Source organism: Sphaeramia orbicularis, chromosome 11 (genome assembly GCF_902148855.1).
Source record: "Sphaeramia orbicularis chromosome 11, fSphaOr1.1, whole genome shotgun sequence".
NCBI lineage: Eukaryota > Metazoa > Chordata > Actinopteri > Kurtiformes > Apogonidae > Sphaeramia > Sphaeramia orbicularis.
In genome coordinates this window covers 14,928,101-14,955,767 of record NC_043967.1, presented here as the reverse complement: position 1 = coordinate 14,955,767, position 27,667 = coordinate 14,928,101, and the positions used below count along the sequence as shown (strand labels likewise).

The window sequence follows — 27,667 nt, the reverse complement described above, 5'->3', positions numbered from 1 at the left end:
AAGCTACATAAATTTGTAGAAAACGACTTACACCACAGTCTGGTATTATTATTATTATGCAACGTGACGGGTTATATGATGAAAACCTTTGTTATAGTACAGAAAATAACATGGTACCGTGTTAAACATTCTATTACCGCTCTACATTGGAGTTCAGACAAAGGTGCTTATCTGCCATTATGCTGGAAATGTGAGGATAACACCAAAAAAATGGCTGAAACTGGACTTGATCCAGACATTTGACACTGCAGACTGAAAAAATATACAGATGTAATTAGCCTCAAGTCATACACTATATGGACAAAAGTATTGGGACACGTTGAATTCAGGTGTTTCTTTTCTAACAGGGGTCTGGGATACAAAACAATAATGACAAATGTCACAATGTAGTTTTATATTGTGATAAATATATTGATTATTAATAATGATGTTTTATATCTCAGACCAGCATGAACAGGACATCTTACAGCTGTAGCTATGATGTGTCCATTTAGTTTTAAATATTTTCTGAAATTTTAAGGAGAGATTTTTCTTCCTTAGTAAAGAAAGTAGATGGTTAGTTGTGGTAAAAACATTTCAAATCATAGTCATGGATTAAAAAACAAAATCAGTGTTGAGTAGGGGTGTGTATTGGTAAGAATCTGGCGATGCGATACAAATCACAACACTAGGATCATGATATGATATATCATGATACTGTTAAAAAGGGAATTTTTTGTTTGATTCTGTTTTAAAATGATTATTTCCTGGAAGAATTGAATTACACCTGAAATATGCACAAATACTAAACACATTTTTATTTGATCACAACAGGATCTAATGCTATATGACAAAATTTTCCTGTGTTAAAACTTAAATTATGTTTTACAAACATTATAGATTAAGATCCTGCTCAAATGTTCATATTCTATTAGTTCATAAATAATATCGTAACATTTTTGTACAATCCCAACAAAGGAACTAACTTCTGCCTCTCAGACTGTAAAAAGTTCTTCCAGGATGCTTCATATAACCATTATTTAAGAAAACTGTTAAATAATAATAAATTACACATAAACAATAAAGAAACCCCTCCCCAAAAAACAGAACCTCCGCCATATCTGCATTTGAATAAATACCTAAAAATATCGATACAGTATTGTGAAATGAAATATTGCCATATATTGTAGAACCGATATTTTCTAACACCCCTAATGTTGAGAGAAATTAAGTAAAAACTATCTCTGAGGCATTTTGGAAGCAAAGATAATTTAGACAAAACTAACCAATGCAATATTTATCACAATGAAAAATTATATCTGTCCTAATTGTTTTGTATCCCAGACCCATTAGAAAAGAAATGCCTGAATTCAGCATGTCCCAATACTTTTGTCCATTTGTGAATAACTTATGCAGTTCTGCTCTGAGGCTGACCATGTTATTGTTGAAGTGACGTCGACACATCCTCCCATGTCGGTCAGTGCATTACTTAGTGGTTTTGGAGTATTAATGTGACACCAGGTACCTACAGATGCATGTTTGTGATCCAGAGCTACATCTCAGAAGTAGATCTGATGATGCTTTTTTTCCTTTTTTTTTTTTAAATACAGCACTAACAAAATGGTACTGTACGTTCAAAGGCAATTAATTTGATAAAACACTCACTCTATTGTAGATTCCACTCATTCACATTGACCAAAAAGTTCACTGGCCATGGCAACAGAGGGAGAGTGTAGTAGTTATTCCTATTTTACAATAAAATGGGGGGGGGGGGGGGTTCTTGCTCCAGCTGTGTGAGGCGCGTTTTAAACAGCAATGAAAGACGACTAAAAATACTGCTGAAGCACTGCTGTATAAAATAAACTCTCACTATCATACAAAGGAACTAATAGGATGTAAAGGATGCTGGCATGGGTACAAAAGGACTTATGTAATACTTCCTTCACAAACAGCAGTCATGGGCGCAAAAAGTACAAAATAAAAACAAAGCCAAAAACAGTGTATAAAATATAAGATTAATTTAAATCATTAAATACTGTACAATTTCAGAGCTACAGCAGACGACCATGGTACCTTTCAGCACAAGGCAAACATGTCTAAAATTACTAACAAAAAAAAAAAAAAATAGCAAAATATTATGTCAAGGGATATTCTGACATTTTAACAATTGCACTCCAAATTTTACTTTACTCTTGACACAAATTGATCACCCAAGTCTGTTGTTGGTCCATGTTTTGCATATTTAGATATCTACGATTTTTCAAAGCCAGTTGAAATGTGCAGCGCAGTTTAACATGTAGTCAAACAGGACTAGATATCTGAATATGTAGGTTATGGATCCACCTGAGCGACGCCTTCAGCGGTTGATGCCGTGTGGACGGAGCCTTCCAGAGCAAAGTGGTGACAGGAGGTTCTGCATGTGGCAAAAATGAACCGGATTAGTTTGGGATAGAAGCGACGCTGCGGATTTCACAAAGCAAGCATGAGGTCTGGATCTGAGAGGACGTTTGGCTTTAAAAATCATCCAAATCCCCCTCCACTCTTCTGTTGAATCCAGGTAATGTAAACGTTTACAATGTTCTGTACTTGTTCTTTTATGTCTTGCGATTTGCCTGAAAAAGGCCGTTTTTCTTCAGTGTATGACTTTCACATCAGTCACAATGTTCAGACTCTGCTCATTCGTGGCCGGCGGTGAGACGCCGTTCTCCGCCGTGTTTCTGTTTGTGTCACTAACCGCAGCTAAGATTGTCTCCTTTGGCCGCCGGTAGAATAATCCTGGTCAGGGCTCAGATCTGTCTGTCAGGTGGAGCTCAGCGGGGGTCTCGGCCGGTCCGCCTCGCCTCTGTCAGGCCCCCGGCGTGGGCTGGCTGTCCCTGGCCAGCAGCAGCACAACCAGACTGAAGACCCCCGTGGCCCCCAGGCGCTTCAGCAGGGCCACACTGTCTTTAGGGATGACCACCTGGGCCAGGTCATTGGTAATGAGCGAAATCTCATGAGCCACGCAAACGAAGATGAAGGTGCTGACCAGGATGTTTAGTGAAGGGTTTCCTGGGATCAGGACTAAGATCCCCTTGGTGTCTGCTGCCAGCCAGATGTGGTACTGGCAAATGAACAGCTGAGGGAGACAAACACAACAATTACACATCCTGTCCATTGAAGCAGTTCAACAGCAGTCACAGAGCAGCTGTAAATCACCTGAAAGGATCCTAATGTAAGTCTAGGAAGACTCTGAAAAGGACACGTTCTGGTCTCCTATCTGTTTTGCCCACTTTGGATTTGTTTTAAAAATAGGTGTGTCTGGCTCAGTAAAACGTACAATTATATCTACAAAATCATTTTGGACAATGTTCAGTGATGCGTGACTCAGTTGCTGAAGTGAAACAGCAGTATCAAGGATCTCCAAAATGGATCCCTTTTAGCCTGATAATGTCTGTATGGCCACAGCAGCAACAAACACAGAAACACAGAAACAGCTTCATTGCTTCTTGCTGCTGCGGTTGTGTGGAATTCTGAAAAGGCCCAAGTGATGGTTTGGTTCTGTTTCCGTTTGGTATGTAAACAGACGGCGTGTGAGGGAGTCATCTTTGAAGTTATTCACCATGAGGGAAGTGATTCAGGTGTGTTAGCACAGAAAGACTTATGGATTAGTGATCAGGAGGCTATCGCTGTGGTTTTACAAATTTGAAGAAACATTTGTGATGAAAGTCATACGCTGCTTTAAGCAACAAATACTTATGATCATAATAACAACAAACATTTGTAAATCAGACATTTTTAGGTGGTCAGTTGGATGTTCCATTCACTTCTGGATGTAATGTATAATTTTTAAAACTTGTTAGTTTGCCTTAAAGTTGAACATCTTGCCCTCCTCATAGATTCTAAAGCTTCATATATTTTATATATAAATATAGTGGTTTTAACATATTTCAAGCAATAGAATCTACAAGGTGGGCAAGAATGTTATTTTAGATTTTTAAAGTCAAACCTAATGATTTTTCTGTATTTTCCAACATGACCTTCAAATGGGTTCAGGTCAAAGGTCATGTTTGGTCATTATATGGAGTTGGATACATATTAAAGGCACTATTTAAGTATTATGTGCATGAATGATATAGAAGTTGATAAAACTGCATAAGACCTTTGATGTGATTTTTAGGAAATATTGCTGGTGCAAGGTGATGGCAAATGGGGCTGAGTTCAGCTGCTGCTGTAGCAGCATGGCATCATAAGATGGATCTGTCTTGGAATCAAAAATTCAACTATTTCTGAGAAAGTCTATGAAAAGGGCCAGGTAGGTACAGAAAGGAGACAAACCCTTCTGGATGTTTCCCTCTAAAGTTAAACCAATATCCTAGTAAATAAAAATGCTACTATTAACCTTAAGCTCTTTAGGTGAAAAAAAAAAAGTGTTCAAAGTAACGACTAGGACTTCTAAGAAGTTTAAAAATGTCTTAAATGGAGGCTGAGTTAGAATTAATGCATAGACAACTAAATTTAGCTGCGCAAAGATACATTTTTTTAACTGAAATAAGAACAAAATCAAAAAAGTAAGATTATAATGAATAGTGCACAAAACACAACTAAACACAAGTGCAGGTAGAATCAGCTTCATTTTCCTCAATGTTAATGGTTCACTGGTGTACAAGAATAAAGTGGTTTTACACAATAGGAGACCTTTAATTAACAGTGGTTTTGTCAGATTTCAGCTTCTATAAATCAAGGCTTTCCTCATAAAACCCTTGCTAAACTGATGTTAAAATGATCCAAAAATTAATGACACTTTTAAGAATAATTTGTCACCCCCATCTCCTTGACACTAAAATGATCTGTAGAAGTTTTTAATCACTCTGAGAACATTGTGGCCGAGTTAGTGAATATTCAGGGTTTATCCTGTTACATGATTAGTGGTGCCTCTGCATTCTATTTATTGTTACTGCATCTCTTTAACTTCATGGTACTGTTTGCAAAGCCTGTAAATAAAGAGTAAATAAACAGTCTAAATGTACCGTTGCAGTGTACGGGGTAAAAGTCATTAGGACTTTCTTACCTCAAGGGAGATTTTTCCAAACCAGGCAAAGAAGGAGCTATAAATAGAACGGGCGTAGCCAGGAATGTTCCTGATTAGAATGAAGGCCAAAATCTGTGGATGGAAACAGGAACAAAAGCATTTCATATCGTCAAAGCATGAAAACATGGCGTGTGTGAAGACATTGTTATTTATTTGTGTTCGTGTTGACAGTTTTAAGGAGCAATACACAATGAATGATAATAAAAGAGTCTTGGCTAGTTTATTCCCATAGTAGATTTGAGCAGATGATATGGGTACTACGTTTAGACTCGTAGATTAATGAGATCTTACACAAATATAAAGGAACTGTAACTGAGAAATAAAAAGACGGACTATACCTGGACCACAGAGATGTAAGGATGCATCTCATTGCACTCGGTTTTGGTTTTGCAGCTGCTGGCCCATATTGAGTAGGTCTAGAATGAGGTCAATAATAAGTTAGGTAATGTACTTAAACCTTCAGACAACACAAAGGAAAGGAGGTGCATAGTTTAGAATGGTTAGCACGTGAACACAGCGGTTATTTTAATGCTCCTATGGCTTTGGTGGAGTCAACAAATCCCAGGAGATATTAATGTTATGCTCATCATTCACAAAGTACATGTTTCAGGCTACGGGTGTGTCTGAATGGAAGCACATGAGAATTCCTCTAATCATGCACCAACATATGACACTGGAAATTATTCACTATTAATAAACATGGCAACCAATATAAATATCATGTTGATTTACAGATATACGCTAAAAACAAAAAGTTAAGGATATTATTAATTTTTGGGCTATTTTTTTCAGTTGGGATTCTTGCACAGCGCTTTTTTACTTTTTTGTATGTGAATTGAAACACATTTTTTTTATGACCAGACATAGTTTTATTTACAAATGGCAAAAAAATGACAAAAAAAAAGAAATATCCTTAATTTTTACTTGTAGTGTATTCATTATTATTATATATTACCCCTCTATCCTGTACTAAATTAAAAAAAAAAAAGTGTTTCCTGGTGTGTTGACATATGTTTCTTTTAAAACTCTTCTTCACTTGTTGTAATGTCTGTCAACATCCGTTTTTTTTTTTTTTTTTTAAATTTTTTTTATTCACGTGACTCTAGTTGTGGAAAAAGGAAATATAAGACACTGAAAATGATTCACTATTAAATGGTATGATGATATACAGCAATGGTTCTCAAACTTTTTACAGTGGAGTACCCCCTGAAATATACTTTTTTCACCAAGTACCCCCAACTCACTAAACAACATATGTAATATATTTACATATATAATATAAACAACTGTAATATATAAAAAATAAGACATTTTTCAAGTAAAAATAAATAAATTGGTCATTAATTAATAAATGAACCTTTCATCACAAAAAATAATACTTAACTACTCAAATAAACTCATTATGAATAATATAAAATAGAAATGTTCTTAAAATGTTACCAAAGCTTAAACAAGATGATTGACAACAAATCTATTATATGAATATATTATTGTGTTTTATATTTCAGCATTAATTCTCATTATTTATTTTGTATTCGGTACATGATGACTTATTTAATATATTTTTCCCCCTGGGCTTCTTCCAAGTACCCCTGGGGGTATGCGTAACCCCTGATATACAGTGTGATGGAGTTTAGATGTTATTTTAGATTAAAAATGTCCAAAATCTATTTTCTGAGAAACCCAAGAAAGGAGCATCTTACAATGAAGGAGATCACAGAGAGGAAGAGGAGGACGTTGGAGATTTTGGTTGAGAAGAGAGCGTCTCCTTTTCCCTCCGACAGCACCTGACGCTTCTGAAGTACCAGATAAATGAAGGCAAATAACATCCCATGAATCACCGCCTGCAAAACCACATTAGAAATTCAACAGCGTGAGCAAAACGTGGTCCATCTTTCCATTTTTAGTTTCAGCTCTGCACAAAGTTCACGTATGTGTATTACATTTCAAAGAATTTATGTTAATCCAAGAATGACTAATTAAACTCTGATGTGCACAGAGCGAAACACATTTGACTTACAAATCGGTCCAGCTTCCATCTGAACCACCACTCATGGATGCTTCCGTTTAGCTCAAAAAGCTTGGAAAGGGGCCACACGGAGAAGATACTCTCAAACAAACCCTGGAGTTTCAACACCAAAATGTAAGGATTAAAAAGTGTTTAAAGGGATTATATGTACTATTGACATTTCAAACTCTCAACAGTAGGGGGAAAAAGCTACACAAACTACGACACACTTACACTGACAAGACCACCAGCAACAAAGTATAAAGCTGATTGTTTACACACATCTGTACTATGGAATCATCAGGTTTTCTTCTTCAAACTAAAACTCATAGTCCTGTATTTTAACCGTCAGTCGCTTTTCCATTGGACATTTGTGCAAAACTTTACCGATATTTACTAAATGTTGAAAAAACAGAAGTGTGTAATGTGGGTTTTTCCATTAAATCACAAATGTGATGATTTGTTTGTTACTGCAAGATGACACGAGAAGTCATTCCATAAACATGGCAATGAACGTAAATATCGTGTTGATTTACAGATATATTCATTATTATTGTATAGGGCTGGGCAATAAAACAATAACGATATATATCGCGATATAACTTTACTCGATAGAAATATGAGACATGCTCGATATAATTTCGATAGAATTAATTCATCCATGTTTTGACAAACATAAGAACAGCCAATCATAACTAAGTAGCGCTGCACCGAACCAATTACACTAGAGCCACGGCAAGTTAGGTTGACGCCCACAGCACAGGTGTAAGAGCAGCCGCAGCACACACGCTAATGTTTGGGCTGCAGCGGGAGATTAATGTTCCCTCAGGAGAAAAGGAGACAGAGAACGCGGGCGATCGGGTTACTGAAAAGTAGGGTAGAACTGTTTGGGTTCAGGGCCTTCAGTACAATACACAGATACATGTAGACTATGTGAAGAATGCCAACACTCACCACGGTAAAGCTGGCAAGAGATTCACAGATTCGCACTTTGTGGCTCAATAGATCAACGGTCAAGAGACACAGATGACGGCTCTATGCAGCTTTGGTAACACAGAGAGGAAACTACAACCCTGTTTTCATCCAAACAAACGGTCCTTAACGATCAGTAGACGGCATTACCTCGAATGTGGACCCAGTTAGTGAGCGAAGCTTTAGGGACCGTCTGCAAAGTGCTAACCAGAAAATTTCTACTTATTTAAAATTCAGTAACTTTTCTTCTACTCAGTGAAATGGCACCAGATTTATGTGACACACCCATGGACCCCTTCTGAACACACTACACCACTCAGATTGGACAAATATCATACACAGATTAGCCAAAATATAATATGAGGTACATCTGTATTTAAATGGGTCTATATAGTGTCACCAAATGATGTATTGCTTGCTTATTTGTCTAAGGGTTTGTTTACATGTTTGCAGGGAAATATATATATATATATATATATATATATATATATATATATATATATATATATATGTGTGTGTGTGTGTGTGTGTGTGTGTATACACACACACACACGTATCCATTTTATTGCCTTTCCACACGAACCTTGAATATGTACCTGTTCTATTGATCTGAAACAGTTGTATAATGTTCTTCAGCACATCTGTCATGTTCAACCTCTGACAGAAAACGAACTATATTTAAATCAAAAATAACCTTCTGATGTCTTCACAACTAACTTATAAGTAATGGAAAATATCAATATCATCTGATATGAAAAAAATTATTGTGATGTGATTTTTTTCCATATTGCTCAGCTCTATTATTATACATACTCCTCTATCCCGTACTAAATTTAAAAGTTATAAGTTTCCTGATGTGTCCACACATATTTTTCTTTTAAAACTCGTCTTCGCTTGTAACGTCCGTCAAGATTTGTTTTGTTTTTTTTAATTCACGTGACTCTAGTTGCAGACAAAGGTCTTTCCATTGCAGTTTTGTGTGATATACCATTTGCACTATGCCCGAAAAACCACCTCTTGCCAGTGCAAAAACTTTTAACTGAAAATCGAGTTTTTGCGAAATTGTCGTTTTTCCCATTAGGTAAATTTTTATGCGCAAGTAATATTCACGCACTTTGAGGGTCAATGGAAAAGCGACTAATGTCTTATAATCTTCACATGTTGCATCAGCTGATATTTTACATTATAGCTCTGTTTTTAGACAGAAAACAGCTACAGTTATAGCACAAATCATCTCCGTTTTCTGTACGCTTTGTGTTATCAATAGCTGTACTAAAGATCTGTTTGGTATTACAGTCACAGTTTAGTCTGAACCGTGGATCAACATATGGCAACTTAGCATTAATAATAACATCACAGAATAACTTTATACCTTCACAAGCCTCAGAATCAAAGTCAGTGTAGAAGAAACACTGTTATTTCATCATCAAAATCCATTCTTTTGATTTAGAGCTGTGTCTAGTGATAAAAACAGAGCATCTAGCTTTTATCATTTTGTCACTTCTTTGACTCTAGAATAAAGAGCTCTGACAGTATAGTTAACACAAATTTTAAACACTTTCTAATATTTGAAGGTAGAAATACTAAACATGCTTCCTTTAAAACAAGAATATCAAAATATAATTCAGTGACATGATTTTATATAACATCTAATTATGCATTGTCAAGAAAATGCTATTTCATTCAACTATTAATCTAATATTTGTAACCAAAGTGAGTTGTGACTAGCAGGATTAAAAGGTTTTAAATTCACCCACCTGTGAATAGGCAAAGAAGCAGATGAACAACAGAAGCCCCAGTAATTTGGCCAGGACCCCAAGGTGCCATATGCCGCTACCTGATCACAAGAGAACACCATTAATGGAAACTGTTCTTCTAAATGCAGCCCTGTTGTGAACATTAACGTCTAAAATAAATCTTTTGTATTAATTCCCACAGCACTATTTCCCTTTGACACATACTGTTAGCCTTTTTCTGAAGAATCTGAGGCCACACAGCCAACGTGGCGTAGATGATGACGAACCAGAAGGTGACCAGGGGGACAAAGTAATAGAACTGGTAAGGTCTGTCCATCACCACACAGAGCACCAAGACCAAGAAGTTGAGACGGAAAAGCACCTGGAGAACAGATAAACACAACCAGACGACACTGACGAGAGGGTACGCTGCAAGAAACTGCATCTGTTTTTCAAAATATGAAGTTATTTCATACCAAATGTGTCTATACAGTGTGGAAAATATCACTAAAATCTGAGTAGATTAAAGATGGAGTATGTGATTCTACATTTAGTTAAATTCAGGGAATATCTTCTCATGGTCCTCCAAAATCTGGTGCTTCTACAGACTTTATTGATCCCACAACAAGGAAATTCACTGGCCAAAGCAGCAACAGATTAAAGTGCATGAAAAAATGTGCTTGCAATGCAGGTGCATGAACATGAATTTGTGATGGAAACTAGTTTGTTTGGCAGTTGAGTTCAAACATCACCAGTGTTTCTTAGTAATCTGTTACTCCACCTTCAATGAATGTAATAACTGGTTTAATGTCTCTCTTGTATGACAGCATGGGACTGGTGGTATAAATAATAGTTAAAGTGTAACTGGATGTACTCTCACCTGGCACACTCTATATAGTCCAAAGTCTCCTTTGAGCCAGAAAAAAGAAAAGTGTCCATAGCCAGTTTGGAAAAGATACGCAGCCACCAGCACCCTCACATGCATGTACACTGGAATGAACTGTCAAAGAGAGAAAATATTGGCCTTTTTTTTTTTTTTTTTTTTTTTACATAAAGTAAACAATACAGGGTTCCTACAGGTTTCTACAAGTTAAATTTAAGACTTTTAAGACCTTTTTAACACTACTTAGAACAGAATTTAATGCCCATTTCACAGCCATACTGGCAAAACTTCACAACTCTTAGAATTTAGGAAAATGTATTTATTTACTCCTACACTTTGATTCCCTTCAAACACATTCCCCTCCACTCGTGTCAACCAGGTCCAGAATGATCTTTTCTTCAACCAGGTATTATTACATTTGCACTTCCTCATGCTTACTTTTCGCCATCCCTTAAAGTTTCCAAACTCAGCTTTCTCAGATGACGTGCACGTGACTAACGGCTGCACGTGTGATGGGCTGAATGTTCTGTGATCATTTGTGCAAAGTTACCAATAATTGGTTCCTAATTTCAATATAAATTGTTGGGTTGGAATGAGTGGATCGGAGTAGACTAACGTTATGTTCTTTGCAGTTTGGACATTTCCCAGACACATTTAAACACAACACAACAAACAAGTTTATGGCAACATAACTTAAGACCTACCATATCAAATTGAATACCTTTTAAAGACTTTTTTAAGGTAATAAATGCAGATTCAAGACTTTTTAAGACCTTGCAGGAACCCTACAAGACCATTATTCAGACTGCACAGCACTGGTACAATCAAACAGATTTTTGCTGTTGATGAGGACACACAAACCCCTTTTCCCCTAAAGTGGTTCCAGGGCTGGTGCTTGAGCTGGGACTGTTGTTTTCCTGCTTCCAGTGCCAAAGAACAGAAAAAAACAGGTCTAAAACCAAGCACCCGTACATCAGGGGCTGGAGATGGGACTAACATGACCAAAGGACCAACTTAAACTTAAATATTAAAAAACAGACCCGACACACTCGTCTGTTTGCTCTCTGTTGAGTAATTTAGTCTGTGCAATTTATCTAAACAAGAAGAAAACCAGAGCTTAATTATAGACATAAGTTGAAGCAGTAAGCGTCTTGTCATGATAAAGCTGTTCAAAGCGGGACTGACGGTGCTGATGACCCGGTTATATTGACAGTAAATGAGGTTACTGACTCCCACTTGCCTCTAATATTAGTTTCAGGAGAGATGAGGTAACAGTGAACTTACAGCGCTGGCTCCTGATATATGATAGATGAGGATGACGAGCTGCATCCAGCCCTTCCACTCGTCTGTTTGCTCTCTGTTGAGTAATTTAGTCTGTGTAGAAAAAAATAGAAACATAGCTGATCCAGCACTTATCTAAACTGGGTTAGGGTCACATTTCAATGTACAGTACGACCAAAACTGTAGCTACAACTAGAGGTGAATGATAAGCAAGTGTTAGTGCAACTATAATATCTGTCATAATTTTAGTGAGAATGAGATTTTTTTACGCTTCAATTTCATTAAGAAAATAAAAATGATGATGTGATTTTTGGATGTGGAAAATATTAGGCCAGGGGATCTTACAATTATATGCTGTGACACATTTTACCGGTGTCGAAACATTGCCGCTCCTGCAATTTGCATATTGCCAGTGACCGGAATGACATTACAATTTAGGAGTGTCAACCAATATTGGTGTTTCAAAGGTCACTGCTGATTATTTACAGATCAGGGTGGCAAATATTTATTCAACCGTATATGTCTTCATGATCTCTGTTTGCTTAAGTGAATCTATCCTTCGCTGTGTCTGCTTGCTTGGCATGTTTTTCCCAAACTTCAAAATGGGCGGTTCTACGGCAGCCACACTGTCACACAAATTTATGCTGCCTGCAATGTGTGTCTGCACTTGTGTTTGTTTATCAGCCTAAAGAAATAACCAGCTGATGATAAATCAGCCAAAATGCATTTAATTAGCATGGCCTGATCACTTTTACTTGAAACCTTAAGACCGATGTTGACTAGTGGTTAGAAAATAATAGTAACTCAAAAAATACTGTAATTTAAGAACAGTGCTTCATGACTTACCTCCTTGCTGTTTTCACTGTAGAAAACTCCTAGGACAAATATATAGATGAGAGGGATGAAAAACGTTGAGTGTGTGTAGAACTTCTGCTCTTTCATGAACACATCTGCTCTATCACAAAGGTAAAAATAAGCCATGATGATGCCCATCCTGCAGAGGGCCTGGAAGGGTGCCTTTGGACCCAGAGGGACAGCTGCAGAGGCTGGCTTCTTCTCCTCTAAGCTTTCCACATCAGGTGGCACAGGTCGGCGGTGGCGGTTGTTGCCAAGAACGTGGAGGACCAGGAAAACTATCGCTGAGCCCAGGAAGAAGCATGCTGACAGTTTCTGGAGGAAGTTGGGTGGCGGTAATGTCTGGCAGCAGGAGCCATCGATGGGCCTCAGTAGCTTGTTGCACACAGAGTTCATGAGGACCATGGCTCCCTGACAGGAGGATGACAGGATGTGAGTAAAATTCATACAAAGTGCAAATGAACATCAACGCTTCAAGTCAGCTCTTTGAGTTTAATATCCAGCTCCATATGAATATATACTAACATGAACATCTAACACCAGTGTGGTAATCTTCACTATAAACTGTTCTTACCACATTCCTAGTACTCTCAGGCAGGTGGAGGCCATCATCTGACTGGGTGATGGTTTCCAGTGCAGCCTGTCGCGACGCGGCCAACAGCTTGATCCGGGACCTGCCGTTACGCTTGCTGCTGTTGAGTGCATCTGCCGCTGCTTCATTATACAGCTCCAGCTGTTGATTGGTGATCATCCTCCTGTTTTCACTTAACACCTCCTCATTTACTGGGTCTGAACAGGACAGAGATGCCATTGCATGGTGTGCAATAAGAACAGGAAAAGACTAGTAGTAGTCTTACTAGACAGTAAGAGGATGCAAGTAAACTGCGATTAAGTGACCAACAGTGAAAATAATTATTTAGAGCAGAAAAAAAGACAGTATCATCCCTGCATGTATGTAATTATCCATCTATAACTTTGTGTTTATCATAAGAGGCTGACTGTTGAACTGAGCTTCTAAGTCTAAGAAATAAATATTTAAATAAATAAATGTAATTAATCAAACATTAGGTGAGATTTATCGATTCAACTTCTCATACTGCGCTTGAAAGCGTGAATTTTGCATCTATTGGATGTTTGTAAATTACAATACACTACAGTTTGGCTGAGTGAACAACATACACACACATCCTTTGGAGTAATCCAGACCAACAAAGTGTTGAAAATAGCAAGACTATATAGCTGAATTTATTACAATAAGGCTGTAGTAAAGTACATTACACTTAAATGCCATGGACATTATAAGAAACATTAGTTTATCCAGCCACAGGGTGTATTTTCATGTTTTTTGTTTTGATCAACCACACTCATGTCCATTATCAGAGGCCTGGTTTATAAGTAAATATTAATTCATCTCAAGTATGATCATAACCTTCTAAACTATTTTTTAAATTAAACATTTATTGGTTATTTTCTACATGATACCATAAACATGGTATGAAATCAAAAGCCATCATAAAAGAGGTGGTCTTTGCCCTGGTGTTTAATGATATAGAAGTACTGGGAATGTGTGAATGCTTTGAACTCTCAAGTGATAATCCCATTTGACTCGTGAATGCAGCAATCACATGATGACTCACTGAGGTGAAGGGAACAGGCACTAATACTTCACATGCGAGCTAAGACAACAGATCATAAGAAATATTCACAAATGTGAGAGATGCTGTCTTCTATAGCTTCTAAAACAAGCTAAGCTTACCCTGAAGGACCCAGTAAACCTCCCCATGGTCAGCCAGCTTCTCCAGAGGCACCGCAATAGCTGTCAAGTTGACTTTGTATTGATGCAAGGTCTCACTGCTGCCACTGTGCAATTTGATGGACCACTGTGGTACATTAAGAAATAGACAGGATTAGGACACCACCTTATTTACTGTAACAGGCACTGCTAAACACTTATTTATAAAGCTTACTGTGGCAGCTCCAAGGATGATAACATCTGGCTTTGCTGAGGACTCCTGCAAAAAATTCAACTATTAACAAAACCAAAACCTTGTCCACACCAGCATGACGACATTGTATTTACAACACAACTGACATAGCTTCCCACTCAAAAATAATAGAATTTACTTTTCCACTCCCATAGGTCCATGATATCAAGCGTTCCTTCATTGAATTATTCGCCTCTGGATGCCACAGAAAATCCTAGACACAAAAAGGACGTGGACGTTTTTCACTTTTATCTGAGCATATTTTTACAGATTTAGAACAGGACATGAAATCACATACAGAAATAGCTCACCACAGCAACTGAGGAGCTTTCATCTCCAAAGGCGATGTCCTCGTGCTGAACAAATTACATGCAGATAAAGACAAAGCCTGTTAAGTTCATTTTTCTGCATGAGATCACACAATTTGATTACAGTATGCATTATGCTCTCTTTGTGGACACTGTGTGCAAACCACTGGAGATAAACTTAATATCCAATACATTACTTAAGATATTTTTGAGGCTAATCATTAGGAAGCCAAAGCCATTATGAAATGATATGTTACCTGATGTCTCACAACTCAACTGAAAAAACCCAGGGAATACCTGGTTATTTTTCCTCACCTTGTTACCATCTTCTCTTCGTTCAGGGTCAATAATTTTGATGAAGGAGTAAAATAGCTGCCTGATTCGTGAATCACCGATAAAGGCCACCCGCTTTTCAGCAAGGCATGTTTTGGCTTCACTGTAAGACAAAGAGCCCAATAAAGAAAATGAATCTTATGAGTACAAGTAAGTACAGAGAGCATATATTTTTATTTTAGGTGCTTAACTATAGAGGAGTGCTATAAACTCTATACTTATCTCGAGCATAAATGCAGTAACCCTTCACAGCCAGTGACACTCACTTGCTTTTGTATTTGTGCATCATACAGCCATAAGGCTGCCATACATTGTCTCCCAAGTAACGTCCTCTGGACAGCAGCCATTCACATGAGTCCAAGCCTGTGGGGAAGACACAGAGAAACTACCAGTAGGGCCAAACAAAAAGTACTCTCACTCATAGTCTTAGCTGCCTATGACTGAAACCTGCTGTCTCAATAGTACCCTGGCTTTTCATTCAGCACTGTCAAAAGACTAGTATACAATGCAGGGCTCTGCTTGGGGCCATAGTACATAATGAAGCCATCAGCAATTTAGCTCAGCCATAAATCTCTCCAGCTATTCATTTGTGTGCAACATGAATGGAGCCATCTGCACTGAATCAAACCATAGAAAAAGGGGAACATGTAGGGTCGGCAGGCTGGCGTGAGATGTGGGCATTTAGTGTCATCGCCAGCCAGAGCAGCTGCTCTCAGTGTGTACACAGAGCTCTCTGGTTCCTCTCCCTTTTCATTTACAAAGTCCATGCAACGCAACCCAGCTGGGAGGTGGACGTCAGCCATGGTAATATACCACTATAGTCAAACTCGGTTTACAAGAAGCTTTACTGTCACTGTCGGTGTTGGGTGGGACAAAATTGCATACATCACTGACGAAGCGTACGTATAGTTTTTACTATACAATTAACAAAAACTAATAATTCTGTTACTTACACTTATTGACAAGCCATTGTAAAGCGACAAATGAGACAGTAAGTCGGTGGCTGCTGTTCATGTTGTTAGCCTAACTCACCACGTTTTGACAGTTCAACTTTGCATTTGGGAGTTAACGAAATAACCAAAGCCAACCGTACAGTGCACAGTGTGTACTGAATAACATTAGCCTCTAACTACATTTACCCTTTGACATTTCATTGGCACACGGCTTTCCGCACAGTAACCAAGCGTGTACTGACAGGAGCATGTAAACATAGCTGAATGGAGGTTTAGCTTTATTTAGTTAGCTACTGGGACCAAACAGGTGTAGTTAAGTAGTTATAGCCTGCTGTCACTATTAAAAGCAGTCACACAGATGTCTCCTGTAGCCTTTTCACCTTAGGGATATAATATCAGTTAACGGGACTGTACGGAGCTGCAAAGCCAAGCCCTCGCAGATACAAACAACTAGCTAGGCTAACGTTAGCAATAGCTTGAGTCAAGTGTCTGACTGACTGTCCCCTGGAACTTTAACAAACAGGAAAAACACTTACCTCCATAATAGCGCGACGCTGTATGAAACACGAGGAGTAACAGAACAGCTACTAGAGATATTAACTTAGCATTTTTAATGGTAAAATGTTGATTTATTTCGCGTTTGCCCAGGCTATAGGCCAGGACCGCCATCTTTGCTCCTCCATGACAACAAGCAGATGGACGGGATGCGGCGCAGCGCTGTGGAGCCGTGCATTCCGCGCGCCTGTCCACGCCCCCGCTGTCTGCCACTGCGGCGGAGCGGTCCGACGGCGGCGCACCTCCGGCTGCACAGTCTGTGGAACAACACACACAACGACATAGACAACACACACAGGCAGGCAGCACCTCTGAAACAGAAGGATTTCAAAGAAAGTCTAGGTCCAGTCAGTGCCTTAATGGATGAGGGGATGATTTGTTATTATTTCAACACAATGTCCAAAGATATTGTAAAGATCAAACTGCTCTGTTGACTGTTTTTTGCAAATCGTCACTTTTCTAAAACAAATAAATCCAAATTCTTTTTTTTTTTTTTTTTTTTTTTTTTTTAATAAAAGACTCTGCCACCTGTGGTAAAATCGCCTACCCTCACGGTTGAACAAACCATGTCGATGGCCAAAAAACAAAACCTCCTATCCGCAATTTTTACCTCCGCCAGGAGGTATTGTGATTGCTTTGCTTTGTGTGCGTGTTTGTTTGTTAGCAAGATAACTCAAAAAGTTAAGGACGGATTTTCATGAAATTTTTAGGAAATGTTGATAATACTGGCACAAGGAAAAAATGATTCAGTTTTGGTGGGGGGGGGGGTGGGGGGGCACTAATCGGCCTTGGCGGAGATCTGCGCTCTCCGAGGGCTTTTCTAGAAAAGACAGCGCAGACCTCCGCCAAGGCCGATCAGTGGGCCCCCTCGTGCCCCCCCCCCACCCCCGATCACCACCAAAATTTAATTTCTTAATTTCTTCCTTGTGCCAGTATCAACATTTCCTGAAAATTTCATGAAAATCTGTCCTTAACTTTTTGAGTTATCTTGCTAACAAACAAACAAACGGGGGGGGACAGATCTGTCTTGGCGGAGGTCTGCGCTCTCCGAGTGCTTTTCGTGTTTAGATTTTGAGTTTTCACATTAAATTGTGAGAACAAGGTTGACTCCACATTTTCAGTCTATCTGCAAGATAATCCCGCCCTTTCTTATGACATGAAGGTCACCTGACAACAACAACAAAGACCATAATATAATAAAACTAAACCATCAATCAAATTTTATTTATATAGCACCAAATCATAACAAAAGTTATCTCATGACACTTTACATATAGAGTTGGTCAAAACCAGACTCTAAGCCAATTTACAGAAACCCAACAGAATCCTCCAGGATCCACGTTTTGTTTTTTTTTGTTGTTTTTTTTGTTAGGAGGTTTTGTATTTTGGCCATCGATGTAAGATACTTGCCAATGTCAAGAGTGTGACTTAGGCCTGGTTACGTTTTTTGTATTTCCTGAAAAATCTGGGAAAAAAAGTCAAAGTTTATAATAATAGTCTAAAACTGAAATCTGAAGCACTAGAATGAATTGTAAGTTACAGTTTCTGCATATTTGTCAATTTTGTCGCGTTAAAAACACTGACTGTTGTGTTGGCCTTCTCATAATTTTGTCATAGCCTACATTAAAATAAGAAAGAAAACGGGGGAGGGAAAAAAAAAACTGCATTAGCCTCTTCCATTTACATTCTTAACTCAGATAAATAAAAGTCTCTGAAAGTTTGTAATGAGGAGTTACAAGTTGCATTTGTGAAAAGTAACAGAAGTGCCACATATAAAAGTTATAAGTTACAAGAAAATACCTTTTGCAATCCTTGGCTGCTCTTCTTCTGCCATTTCTTTTACTATGACCAGTTTTTTCAGCTCCAAAATATCATATTACCTGATTTGTCAGCCATTGGATCCGTTTAAATAACCATAAAAATCCAATAAGTAATCAGATAATTGCAATAATCACATATGACGAATTAACACGCACTTCAGAAATGCGGTAATCGAAAACCCCCTTTTTTCAATCCATTATTGGAATTCCTTCGGAGTATGTATGAGGGCCATTGAAAAGATTATTTACCCAAAACTTCCCATTATTTGTCTTCCGCCCACGTTTGACTACGTCACTATTGTTTTTGCACATGCGCAGATGTAAACGACCGAAATAAACCAGATTGAACTGTTTACACGCACCAAGACATCTAGAGTATTGGGAAGAAATCCAAATGTCTTAATTGGATTTCTCGAAATCATATAATTGCCTTTGTCTCATAAAGCCCATCAGATTATATTTTGTACTTAAATAAATGACTTAAATAACTCCAGAAAGCAGAAAATGATCGTATTTCTGATTCACTTGCGCCGCCCTGTGGTCAGGTGACGTTAGTTCACAAACAGTTAATGAGTGGTACTGGGTACTTTTCTTTTTATTAACTCTTTCATGCATAAATTATGAGAACCTTAATCAAGATTTTTTTTTCATGAGTGCTTTTATTTGTCTTTAAGCATGAAAAAACAACAATAATGCGATTGAAAATTTTCTTATGAACCTATTTTTCATGGAATTCCAAAAATGTCCACTTAGCTGGACATCATACGTTTAATTTTTGAAGCAAAAAAAACCAAACATGTATTTACTGATATATTGTGTGTTTTCATGCAGCTAATCTGATGTTTTCTCACATTTTAACATATTTCAATACTAGTCACTACTCACTTCATAGAGATAATATGCAAAAAAACAAAAACTTTTTGTTTGAAAAAAAAAAAAAAAAGTTAATTACAGTCTAATAATAATAACAAGCAATTGATTTGCCCTCAAGCATTTTACTGCAGATCAGGTTTATCAAGAACAGCAAAGTTACAGTAATGGTATGAGTTACAGTATATGTGATGGTGCATAGGCGTCCATTGTGTTGGAACTAAAACAATAACAACAAAAAAAACCCAACAAAACCCATGAATACACGTAAAAGAGAACAGCTTTGAACAGCTGTCCACTAGAGTGACCATTACGCATGAAAGGGTTAGAGTAACAATAACAACAATATTTGTTTGGTTTGTTGTTGTTTGTTATGAAGAAGTTATTGTAACGTACAGCCCAAACTCATATTATCCCCCTTTTTTCACCGTGTTAAACATTGAGGATGTTACAGCCCTGTCATTCAGATTCTTACACGCATTTATATGCAAATAACACAAGACGTATGAAGGATACAGGCTGTAAAATTGCACACTTTCACCTGTAGTATTGACGTCTACCACCACTTCACTGTGCATTTCCAAATATTTATAACATTTCACCTTGTTGGGTCACATAAAGCCCTTAATTTGAAGTTTAGCCATGAATGATCACATACTAAGTTTAACCTATGGTCTAAGTTTATTCTATATGGGTCAATGTCATTGTAATGGGCCTTTCAGACTTAAAAATGTTCCAAAAAAACCCCTCAAAACTTGCTCCACCTAACTTTATGTTTAATGTGTTAAGTCGACTGTAGGCTGTTAGAAATGCATGTTGGTCAAGCTCACACTTTTTAAATATATTATTTACAAGCAGACAAAGTACAAGCAGACCACAAAATAGGAAACAACTAGAAGCACTCGGAGAGCGCAGACCTCCGCCAAGGCTGATCAGTGGGCCCCCCCGTGGGCCCCCCCCACCCCCGATCACCCCCAAAAGTTAATAATTTCTTCTTTATCCCATTTCCAAAAAACCCTGAAAATTTCATCAAAATCTGTCCATAACTTTTTGAGTTGTGTTGCACACTAACGGACAGACAAACAAACAGACAAACAAACCCTGGCAAAAACATAACCTCCTTGGCGGAGGTAATAAGTAATTGTGTGGACAGTTTGGTTAAAGACAGCATTTAATGATGACATGTTGGATCCTGAGTTGGCAAAGTAGGTCATCACTAAAGAGGACTGAGTGATGTTCAACAAATACATTTGAAATTTATTAAAAGTTTTATATTAAACAATATCTTGTGGTGACAAGGAAGTACAAACAGAAAATGAAGAAACTTTTTAAATGTAAAGGTAAAGACTAAATGCCCTCGTAGACTATAGGCCCTTTTCCACCAAAAGCCCAGGAACTTTATTACCAGGAACTTATTTGGGTAAAAAAGTTCCTGGTAATTGCGTTTCCACCGCACCCCAAAGTTCAGGGTAATTTATTCAAATCAGGTTGATGATGTATGAGGGAGCAGTAACAGAACCTGTTGTCCAGTTCATGTACATTCCCAAACTGACCTCTAGCACAATAAAATGACACAGTACTTCAGTGGACGGGTTGGGTTTAACGTTTTACTGGTTGTTGAATCACTTAATCCATCTGAAATACATTCTAAATGATGTTAACCATCATTACATATCCTTAATTTGTATTTAAAACTTTCAGTGTGATGGATGGTTCTGTTTCATTTCTATTGTTTTACAGATATAGTCCAGGTTCAACCCTAAAGTCAGACACATTTACTCAAATGCCTGCATTTAATTTGACTGCATATTACTGATAAAAGTACTGATACTCTACTCATATTTTGATGTTTTGTAAATGAACAGACAGTATTAGGTCAGAATTTTTAAAATTAAAAATTCAAACAAAACAAAAGGTGCAAATAAACAAGGTGCCTTGAGATTAAAAGGGAAATAAACATGTGAAAGGTTCAGGCTTTTGGACCAGGGTCTGGTCCAGCTGGTCCTGGACAGCCGGTCTGGAACTCCATGGTCCCGGTCCCTTTTTTGCTTTCCTACTGGAAAAGTAATAAAAATACTGAAATATATAACAGAACACATGATGACAGATTCCTACCAGTGTGATGTGACATGTGACCTGTCTGACCTGGGCTGTTGTAAACAGCAGGAGATGATGGACCAGGACACAAACGAGCCACAGGTTTGGAAAAAGAGGCGAGTTCGTCCAGTCCATTTCAGGTGGAAATCACAAACATACAGAATAAATCAGTGTTCAGCTCACGGCGACAACACGAATACATCCAGTTCTGTGATTTAGGTTTAGTGTCAGACTGTTGACCAGTTAGTATTAGGTTAACTGGACTTCACTTCTGACTAAACAGCTGATGCTGCTGACCACTGTTACAACATGGAATGAACTAAACAGTGAATATTTCTGATATACATACTATTGGTTTGTTCGACAGTCAGATCCACTGCAACTGTTGTGGTCCTTTAGTTTCTTTTAATCCTGCATAAATTTCTTCTTCTTTCCTCATATTTCTTTAGGCTTGTATCTTATACTTGGCTCTGACAGCTTTTACTCACTCATTTCGTGTCGGTGATTCAAAGTCCGTCTGAATTTCATCCGTCCACTTGTTGTAGCTTCTCTTTTGGTCCATTTTCCGAATTATCAAAATACAAAGCTTGTGAAAATTACATGAGTTAAATATTGGCGGTGAACAGAATGCGGAAATGCTGTCAGTCTAGTCCACCACTCAGTGTTCTGCAGCACACAGCCCTGCCCCTTAAAGTTCCTGGTAATCTGGAAAGTACTACCTCTGGACCAGGAACTTCTTTGGGGTAAATTCGGGGCCGGGGGAAAGTCAATTACCCGGGTAATTTTCAGTGGAAATGCACCAGGAACTTTGAAAGTTCAGGGTAATGCACAAAGTTCTTGCGGCGGAAAAGGGCCTAGTATCCTCCTGAGAACTGGAAATGCATTTTTGTCCTCTGGAGGCGACAGAAGTTTGACAGTTTTACCAAAAAAAATGCTGTCCATTGCAAAGGACATTCCCTTAAAAAAATAGATAAAAAGAATTTTAAAAAATGTATCTGAAAAAACTGTTGCATTATGCAGTTTCCAATCAAGATGGTTGTTTAATGTAAAAAAGCTTAAATTTTCACTTTCCTGGGTCTCAGGAGGTTTAAACATTATAAAAAATTACCATCCACCAGAATTTTTCGTTAGAAATTTGTAGAATAAAACATTTTATGTCCAAAATAAATCCTATCAAGTATCTTTTCTCCTGACCATGTAGTCACTCCGATATGGACATCTGAAATAATGTCAGTTTTTTTGGGACATCCTGTAGAATAGAAGATAAAAAAGAAATAGAACACAAGCAAACACACTATACATAATAAATTACAAGTATGAAAACAGAACTGGTAAAAAAAAATCTGGACAATCAAACAGTACAGTCCAACAATAAACTGTAATGTGCAAAGTAAAAGTGGAATTTTTAGTGGGGAACAGGTGCAAAAATAACATTAAAGTGCGTCGTTGAAATTTGCGTTTATGATTCCCTTTGACTCTTTATTCATTTAATCCCATCCTCGTGTCCTTTGCAGGTGTCTGTGTGACTTCACCTACTACACGTCCCTGTACCTGAGCCACGGCCGCTCTGCCTTCATCCACGTGCCTCCTCTGGGAAAGCCTTACAGCGGGGAAGACCTGGGCCAAGCCCTGCAGGCCATCGTCCGAGAGATGCCGGAGCTTCTGGACCAGGCCCAAGAGAAGATCAACTGCCAGCAGCACTTCCACTAAGTGACCTCCATGCCAAGCAGCCTCTCCAGCCCTCACCACACAAACAGACAAATTGCACTTAAGCACAAGTAGCCAAACCCTTTGTGTTTTATCCTTACTGGTTTCTTTACCTCTCTGTGATGTAAAGGACGTTCTCAGTACCCGTTCCTCATTATTTTAAGTGTGTTTGCTTCTTGTTTTGCTCGGCCTGATTTGGTCATGTTCATGGTCAGAAAAATAGGAGCTCCTGGTCAAGTGTATCATTACATTTTTGTTCCACATTTAAGGAACATTAGATTTATGTGTCACTTGATAAGAAAACACAGTTAAATGTTGCTGTTTGTTTACAGCACAGGTCTGTGATGTTGCAGATGCCGCAACATAAAACCTAAAATGTGACTCCTATTATTGCACCTTATAGAGTTAGGGTTATTAAAATGTTTATAGCGGTCACATTGAGGGAAGCAGCACATTTGCTTTACATGATTTGACTTTTATCAGCTTCATCTTCAGTCTTTCTAATGATTTCATGTTTTAACCCCTTTTTTAAGCGATCGCAGTGTTCATGTCTCTAACTGATTAACATACTCATACATACATACATACATTGCTCTTTGCCCCAAGTGGAGGAGTTTAAGTATCCTGGGGTCTTGTTCACGAGTGAGGGAAGGACGGAGCGTGAGATTGACAGACGGATCGGTGCCGCGTCTGCAGTGATGCGGTCGCTGTATCGGTCGGTTGTGGTGAAGAAGGAGCTGAGCCGAGAGGCGAAGCTCTGGATTTACCGGTCAGTCTACGTTCCTACCCTCACCTACGGTCATGAGCTTTGGGTCAGGACCGAAAGGACAAGATCCCGGATACAAGCGGTCCAAATGAGTTTCCTCCGTAGGGTGGGTGGGCGCACCCTTAGGGATAGGGGGAGGAGCTCCGTCACCAGGGAGGAGCTCGGAGTAGAGCTGCTGCTCCTCCACATCTGGAGGGGCCAGCTGAGGTGGCTCGGGCATCTGTTTCGGATGCCTCCTGGACGCCTCCCTGGGGAGGTGTTCCGGGCATGTCCCGCCAGGAGGAGGCCTCGGGGAAGACCCAGGACACGCTGGAGAGACTATGTCTGTGGGCTGGCCTGGGAACGCCTCGGGGTCCCCCCAGAAGAACTGAAGGAGGAGTCTGGGGAGAGGGAAGTCTGGGCATCCCTGCTTAGACTGTTACCCCCGCGACCCCCCCGGATAAGAGGAAGATAATGGATGGATTGATGATTAACATACATGATGCTTTATGCAGAAATCTTTCCTACTTTCACTTCCTGTCAGAGTATTTTCAGTTACTCTCGAGCCAAACTGTTTCACATTTGGTGTTGAATTGCTTCTTGAGTCCTTTTTTCTTTATAAGAACTTGTATATTTGCCTTCTTTTACAAAGGTTATTTAAATCAGGGAACGGGTTGGTTCCAGCTCATATTCCCCCAGTTTTTCAGCCCAATTCAGACCCCCCCCACACACACTGAGATCTGACCCCAGGATGTGCAATGTTATTTTACAGATCTCTAATTCTTCAGATATAGATAGAAATGCATCACCTAGGTTTATTGTATTTACCAAGGCTGCACAGTTTGGAAAAATATGGCAATTTTGGCTGCAAATATGTTCAGATTGCAAAAACAAAACTGTATTTGAGACAGTTTCCTGAACACAATGTGCATAGTGAGTTGTATTTTATTAAAATGTCAGTGTCTCAAACAGCAGTAAGGTGGACTGATTCCTATTAGTTATTTTCGGTTCCGTCCTTTTTATTTGAAGTCATTTGGACAGTAAACTGCAAACATTTTAACATGATATGTGGATAGTAAATGCTAACACAGCTTCAATTATTGAATGATCTACTTCTACATCACATTTTCCGTCAATAACATACATATAACAGTGCAGAAAACCTTGTCTTCTGCAGTTTAAAGTGTAATATTCCACAGTTACTTCTTTCCGAACTGTGCGGCCGTGTTTCCTCTCCTTTATTAAAGCTTTCTGTTGTTCCCTTCATTGAATCAGACGAAGCTGCTTATTTTACCCGAGGATTTGATTTCATGAAGTTGGACGCTCCTTCCAGTCAGAATTGGGTCTGAAGTTTTATTTCTGTAGCACTTTCTTTATATTTTCTTTTATTTTGACTTAATCTGGACTATGGACAGCATGTGTCGTCATGTGAATGCTTGGATTTTATTTTATTTTTTTCCTTTTCAGTCACTTTAAGTTCCAATATGTAGCTTTGCAAACACACTCATATGTACCTGTTTGTTGATTATGATTCTGTGTATGACGCATGCTTTATAGGAGAGTCATGCTTTATTTTTCTGAGCTTTGGTTTGTTCTCACCCGTACACGAACAAACTGAAGCCTGTGATGTTGCCACTCCCAGACTGAAATGTTTTGTTGTGTTTTTGATTTTCACACATTCAGACCAGCAGTTCACTTCAGGACAGTCCTCACCTCTTAACACAACTCGTTTTATAAGTTTTGTTGTGAATATTTACATTGAATGCTCTAATACAGGGGTGTCAAACTCATTTTAGCTCAAGGGCCTCATCCCATATGATCTGAAAGTGGGCTGGACCATGAAAATAATATCTGAATAATATACACATAAGGTCAACTCCAAACTTTTCTCTATGTTTTAGAGTGAAAAAAAGTAAAAATATACTGTGAAAATGTACATTTACAAACAATCCTTTATGAAAAAACTGACATATATTGAAGAAAAATAAGTGCAATTTTAACAAATATTCTGCCTCAGCTTGGTATAACATTGCACTTACTTCTCTTTTTGTATATTTTCATGTAATTTTACTTTTTTACACTGAAACAAAGAGAAGAATTTGGAGCTGTCATTATTTATAGGGTATTTTGATAGTATTTTACTGGTCCGACCCACATTGTAAGCACGGATAAGCTGAGTTTACTTAAAAAAAATTGAGAAAAGGGGTTGCCTTAAAAAAAGTAAAAACAGATTAATGAACTTTTTAACTATATTTAACTTAAAATATTTTGTAATATCAACTGCTTTGCATCGTTATTACACTTAAATAATTAAGTCCAATGCACTAAATTCCAAGTTGATTTAGCTAAAAATATTTAGTAACTAGAAGCACTCGGAGAGCGCAGACCTCCGCCAAGGCTGAACCCATAATTTAATGGGTTTTTTTTACACTAAAAGACAAAAATTTGAAGTTGTCATTATTTATAGACATAGTGTAATATTTTTTTCACATCAAACTGAGAAGAAAATCTGGAGTCATTATTTTTGTCGGTTCTTCTGCTGTTATTATTTGACTGTAGATCATATTGGTCTGTATGTGGAACCTGAACTAAAATGAGTTCAGCCATGTATATGTCACAGTAGAGATTGAAATCTAGTAGGATTCCTAATCCTACTAGGACAGATAGTAATTTTAGTAAGACATTAGGATCTGAAGATTGGAATTCCAATCTGTCCTAGGAGAATTTGCAATCCTACTAGGACAGACTGTAATTCTATTTGGAAGTGGGATCTGAAGATTGGAAAAATACGGCAAAAAATATAAGAATTCTGTCAGGACAATCTCGAATTCTATTAGGAGAATTTCAGATTATATCAAAATGTATGGAAAATAGACTGAATCATTTCACAGCCAAAATTCCAGTCAATTTCAGCATAGGTAAGCATACAATTTCGCCATCACTATTCCAGCTGAATTATTTTCATATCTTTCATATCTATATCAGTGTAAGGAAAAACCTTTGTAGTATTACTTGTTTGAAATTTTGAAGTTAGCTGTAGACTAACGTTAGTGTCACTATTGAGTAGTATGTAGCACATTTAAGTATTAGAAAAATAACTGACAAAACCTCTGTAGTATTACTTGTTTGAAATTTTGAAGTTAGCTATAGACTAAGTTCATTGTCACTATTGAGTAGTACGTAGCACCTTTAAGTATTAGAAAAAAACAACTGACAAAACCTCTATAGTATTACTTGTTTGAAATTTTGAAGTTAGTACTATAGACTAAGGTTATTGTCACTTAACTAGTGAGTAGTATGCAGCACATTTAAGTCTTAGAAAAAGTCTTTGAAGCTTAGCTATAGAATATTAGATTCAAAGTCTGTGTAAATTCTGAATAAAATCATGGTTTGTAAGAATATTGTTGTTTCTATAGAATATTAGATTCAAACTCTGTGTAAATTCTGAATAAAATCATGGTTTGTAAGAATATTGTTGTTTCTTTTACTTTTAACCCTACCATCTAGACCAG

General features: G+C 38.0%; 1 protein-coding gene and 1 long non-coding RNA gene across 3 annotated transcripts; one reads left to right on the top strand and one right to left on the bottom strand.

The window, feature by feature from the left end:
- Positions 1–418: 418 nt before the first annotated feature.
- On the top strand, positions 419–8,493 carry LOC115428373 (uncharacterized). The gene is made up of 3 exons (XR_003936613.1): positions 419–429; positions 7,929–7,932; positions 8,076–8,493. It is a non-coding gene; the product is annotated as an uncharacterized LOC115428373 (long non-coding RNA).
- casd1 (CAS1 domain sialic acid O acetyltransferase 1) lies at positions 1,569–23,746 on the bottom strand. 2 transcript variants are annotated; one of them, XM_030147378.1, is made up of 18 exons: positions 23,741–23,746; positions 15,675–15,793; positions 15,391–15,511; positions 15,079–15,123; positions 14,907–14,981; positions 14,750–14,794; positions 14,539–14,662; positions 13,357–13,571; positions 12,774–13,193; positions 11,931–12,020; positions 10,644–10,763; positions 9,989–10,145; positions 9,785–9,864; positions 7,068–7,169; positions 6,751–6,891; positions 5,386–5,463; positions 5,027–5,119; positions 1,569–3,094 (listed from the first exon to the last, which is right to left on the bottom strand). In XM_030147378.1, the coding sequence occupies exons 2-18, from the start codon at positions 15,695–15,697 to the stop codon at positions 2,825–2,827; spliced, it is 2,199 nt and encodes a 732-aa protein (XP_030003238.1). In that variant the 5' UTR covers positions 15,698–15,793; positions 23,741–23,746; the 3' UTR covers positions 1,569–2,824. The 2 variants fall into 2 exon arrangements, with proteins under 2 accessions (XP_030003238.1, XP_030003239.1); XM_030147379.1 differs by lacking the exon at positions 23,741–23,746 and adding an exon at positions 16,898–17,118 and having other exon boundaries at positions 15,675–15,771.
- Between the last annotated feature and the right edge of the window lie 3,921 nt (positions 23,747–27,667).